This window comes from Portunus trituberculatus, chromosome 26 (genome assembly GCF_017591435.1).
Source record: "Portunus trituberculatus isolate SZX2019 chromosome 26, ASM1759143v1, whole genome shotgun sequence".
In the NCBI taxonomy this organism is placed as follows: Eukaryota; Metazoa; Arthropoda; class Malacostraca; order Decapoda; family Portunidae; genus Portunus; species Portunus trituberculatus.
Window position 1 is genome coordinate 1,313,738 of NC_059280.1, and position 5,000 is coordinate 1,318,737.

The 5,000-nt window shown below is 45.7% G+C and overlaps 1 protein-coding gene across 2 annotated transcripts in view; it reads right to left on the reverse strand.

The window, feature by feature from the left end:
- Nucleotides 1-424: 424 nt before the first annotated feature.
- LOC123509136 (DDB1- and CUL4-associated factor 12-like) overlaps nt 425-5,000 on the reverse strand; it is a 9,613-nt gene continuing 5,037 nt past the window's right edge. The window contains exons 5-9 of one of the 2 annotated variants that reach the window (XM_045263306.1): nt 4,380-4,634; nt 3,828-3,935; nt 2,895-3,224; nt 1,685-1,821; nt 425-1,112 (exon numbers count right to left, since the gene is read on the reverse strand). In XM_045263306.1, the coding sequence (XP_045119241.1) occupies nt 917-1,112; nt 1,685-1,821; nt 2,895-3,224; nt 3,828-3,935; nt 4,380-4,634 (1,026 nt within the window). In that variant the 3' untranslated portion in view covers nt 425-916. The remainder of the gene's footprint in view (nt 1,113-1,684; nt 1,822-2,894; nt 3,225-3,827; nt 3,936-4,379; nt 4,635-5,000) is intronic. The other variant, XM_045263305.1, reaches the window with a different exon arrangement.

Below are 5,000 nucleotides of genomic sequence, written 5' to 3' on the forward strand. Positions count from 1 at the left end.
CTTCGGATAGGTCTGAGACCAGGCACACACCACACACCGGGACAACAAGGTCACAACTCCTCCATTTACATCCCGTACCTACTCACTGCTAGGTGAACAGGGGCTACACGTGAAAGGAGACACACCCAAATATCTCCACCCGGCCGGGGAATCGAACCCCGGTCATCTGGCTTGTGAAGCCAGCGCTCTAACCACTGAGCTACCGTGTGTATGTGTCTGTGTGTGTGTGTGTGTGTGTGTGTGTGTGTGTGTGTAAAAAAAGTAAGGAAACGCAACAGAAATATGAAAAAAAAAATCAAGAAATATAAGAAAAATTGATTAAAAGTGAAAAAAATTGGAAAAAAATTGGAAAAAAGAAAAAAAAGGAAGAAAAAGTATATAAAAGTAAAAATATATATATATATATATAAATGAACACACACACACACACACGCGTGCACACACACACACACACACACACCATCCCAGAATATCCAAAACTGTCCCAATCTCACACCATCACACCACCAAACTGTCCTAATGTCCCAGTCCATCCTAGACCATATTAAAACTGTCCCAAAATGTCCACAGACCATCCCAAGACCATCTCAGACTGTCCCAGATTATCCCAGCATGTCCCAAAGTGCCCCAGTACCACACCACGGTATCCTAAACCATCACAAAATGTCCTGGCATGTCCCAAAATATCCCAGTGTGTCCCAGAATATTCTGGCATGTCCCCAGACCATTTCAGGCCATTTCAAACCATCTGAAAATGTCCCAAAATGTCCCGGCATGTCTCTAGACCATCTCCGACCATTTGAGACCATTCCGAACCATCTCAAACCATCCCAAAATGTCCCGGTGTGTCCCAGAATATTTCAAGACCACCTCAGACCATCCCAAAATGTCCCAGAATGTCCCGGCGTGTCCCAACTCAGCACCAGAGGGCGGCGTAGTTCCCCTTGAGCGAGGCAGGGAGTGGACCGCCAGCCGTGAAGAGCCTCATGCCGGACCAGTCGTAGCAGTGTGTGTAGATTGCTGGTGTGTACTCAACATTGTGGAAAACATCGTGATATTGGTCGTCCGCACTTACCCACCCTTTAGTGCTCTTCAGGACCACTGCACGGCCACTGGTGGGGGAAGAAAACAGGGTGAGAGAGTGTTTTTTGGGGTGTATTGGGTGATTTTTGGGTGTGTTGGAATGTAGCGTGTTTTTGGGTGTTTTTTGAGGTTGTTTGGGTGTGTTTGGATGTTTTTAGGGTGTTTTTTGAGTGTTTAGGGAGTTAGCGAGTGTTTCGGTTGTCAGCGCTCACCCTACCCGGACACTGTGGGGGGGGAGAAAAGAGTGACAGAGTGTTTTGGGGGTGTAATGTGAAGTTGAGATTCCTTATTCCTTGTGGTGACTATTTGGTGATTTTGTACAGCTTCAGAAACTCATGTTGGGGATTAAAATAGTGAAGACTGTGGCCATTAATCTTCTGTCCTCCATACACCCTTCCCAATGTCAATAAAATGGTCTAATGGTACACAAAACTCAAGGTAAAAATGTGTCCCAGTACTGAATGGGGTTAAAATAGTGAAGACTGGACATTAATCTTCTGCCCTCCATACACCCTTCCTAATGTCAATAAAATGGTCTAATGGTACACAAATCTCAAGGTAAAAATGCGTCCCAGTACTGAAGGGGTTAGCATAGGCCTACCTGTTCATCGTTGACTCCATGTATTTGCCAGCGCGCATGTCAAAGAACATTATGGCACCAACACCTGTGCCGATTGTAAGTATTTCACCGTGGAAGCTGACCGACCTTATCCCACAGCCAGTGATGCGCGCGTTGACCTGCACAGAGAAAGGTCAAGTGAGGTTAGGTTAGGTTAGGTTAAGCTAGGCACATTTATAGATCCTTAAAACACACCCAAACACCATCAAACACACCAAACACATCCCAAACACCACCAAAACACACCAAAACACCATCAAACACACTAAAACACCATCAAACACATTAAAACACCACCAAACACATCCAAAACACCACCAAACACACCAAAACACCATCAAACACACCCAAACATTACCCAAACACCAAAATACCACCAAACACACCCAAACATCACAAAACACACCCAAACACCCCAGAACACACTCAAACATCCCCAAAAACAACCACACCCCAAAATACAACCAAACATACCCAAAACACACCCAAAACATCCCTAAAATACCATAATACCACCAAACAGCACCAAACACCCCCCAAAAAATATACCAAACACCCCAAAACACACCCAAACACACCCCAAAATGTCATATCACCCTCCAAACACACCTAAACACCCAAAACACACCTTTAAACATTCTCACACATCCCAAAACAATCTTAAACACTGCAAAATACATCCAAAACACTCCAAACACCCCAAAACATAGCAAAACACCTAAAACACACCTTAAAATACTAAAACACCCCTTTAAATCCCCCCACACACTGAAAACACACCCCAAACACTTAATGACACCCAAACACCCCAAAAACACACACAAAACCCAGAAATCATGCAAAAATGCCACTCAAAAAAACTTTAAACCCCACTATACCCCAAAAACACACCCCAAATCACCCCATACACACCTTTCTAACATGGTGTAGTGTTCTCGGATCTAGTAACGTGGTGTGTGACTTTGAACCAATGGCGTAGAGGGAGCAGTCATCCTTGCAAGTCAAACACACACACACACACAATACACCCCAAACACCCACAAAACACCCTATACATACCCAAACACCCCAAAAACACACTAAAACACACACAAAACCCAGAAATCATGCAAAAATGCCACTCAAAAAAACTTTAAACCCCACTATACCCCAAAAACACACCCCAAATCACCCCATACACCCCCAAACACACCTTTCTAACATGGTGTAGTGTTCTCGGATCCAGTAACGTGGTGTGTGACTTTGAACCAATGGCGTAGAGGGAGCAGTCGTCCTTGCAAGTCAAACACACGTTCTCCATGGCGTGTGGCAACTTCCGAGACATCTTCTGCACGAACCGGTTGGCGTCCCACACATGCACGTACGCGTTCAGGGACAGCGCCACCACCTCCGAGTAATTGGGGTTAAAAATGACAGCGCGGACCTTCTCGGCACCGTTGCATTTCTTAACGCGAACTGGTTTTATTTGGCCGTAACTTGGCAGGCTGGATGGTTCCCCCGTCCGCTGGGTGTCGTCGTCCACCTGTGGGGTCGGAAGGTTAGGTTAGTTTAGGTTAAGAGTTAAGAAGGAGGAGGAGGAGGAGGAGGAGACAAAGAAGAAGAAGAAGAAAAAAAAAAGAGAGGATGAGGAAGAAGAAAAAGAAGTAGAAAAGAAAAAGAAGAAAAAGAAGAAAAAGGAAACATGAAAAGAAAAGATGAAAAAGAAGAAGAAGAAGAAGGTTAGGCTATGTTTAGGTTCTTTAGAGGAGAGAGAGAGAGAGAGAGAGAGAGAGAGAGAGAGAGAGAGAGAGAGAGAGAGAGAGAGAGAGAGACTAAAGTATGACCCCAATGTGTGACCTTGAATTTACCATCTCAACCCCTCGCTGACCCTTAGAATTGCCCTGACTGACCCCTGACCCCTCTGTGACCCCAAAAAACACCCCTTAAACTCTCTGTCAACCCCAAAAACCCTCCCTGACCCTGAATAACCCAGTAAACCCCTTTTGACCCCTCCTTGACCCTAAATAAATATACAGTGATCCCTAAATGACCTATGACCCTGAAACCCTGGATGACGCCTTCAAAGAATCCTGACAGCCTTCCTTGACCCTTTGTGACCCTTCCTTGACCCCTGACCCTTACTGACCTTCCAGAGTGCCAGGTGGGTGTCCCGGGACCCTGACACAAGGAATTGGTCGTCCAGCCAGCACATGTCGAAGATCCAGTCCTTGTGTGCTCGGTCTCCAACACACACCTGTGGGAAACACGCACACACATACACACATCACTTATTTTTGTCTGTCTGTGTGTTTGTGTGTGTTTCGCCTAACCTGCTGGACACACACACACACACACACACACACACACACACACACACACTAACCTCACTTTTTTTTGCCTAACTCCAACACACTCACAGCAACTTGACAAACCCCATTAAACCTCACCTATTTTTATCCCATTTAACCAAACTTTTTTTAACCCCACAAACCCCATGACCTTTTGCTAACCTTCCCACACCCCCCAGAACACCCCAATACACTCACAGAACCCTGAAAAACCCCACAAAATTAACTCTACTCTAACCTAACCAAACCTACACACCCCAGAACACCCTAAAACACTCTACAAAAACCCACAAACCCTATTACTTGACCTAACTTAACCCACACCCTTCCCAGAACACCCCCATACTCACAGGATCAAGCGTGGGCAGCCTATATACAGCAATATCATTCGAATTCAGCGCTCCAGTGGCCAGGAGACTTCGAGAGGGATTAATTTCGATGGAGTGAATTCCGCACTGTTGTTGTTCAGGGGGTCGGGCTACCTCAGGACTGCGGAGCGAGGGAATCACGTCCATTTGTCGAGTGTTGACATCGTACACCATTAATTTGTTGCATTTAGTCCCCATCGCTATCTGGTGATCACTCAGCCACTGGGAGCAGAACACCTGGGGGAGACAGGGGTGTGTTACGAGGATGGAGATGTTAGGGGGGGGGGGGAAACGCAACCCATAACAGTCAAAAACGTTCCATAATATCTTCCCTTAATTGGCGAAATGTCATTACACGCCACAAAATGCCCGTAACAACTCTAAATACACACACACTCCCCAAACACACCAAAAACATCCCCCAAACATGCCAAAACACACCCCAAAACACCACCAAAAGACACCATCAAAAATACCAACAAAACACATCCAAACACCACCACAACATCCCGTAACACCACCACAACACCCAAAAAACCTAAAAACACACCAAAACACCCTCAAAGCACACCAAAACATCCTAAAACATCCCAAAATACACCA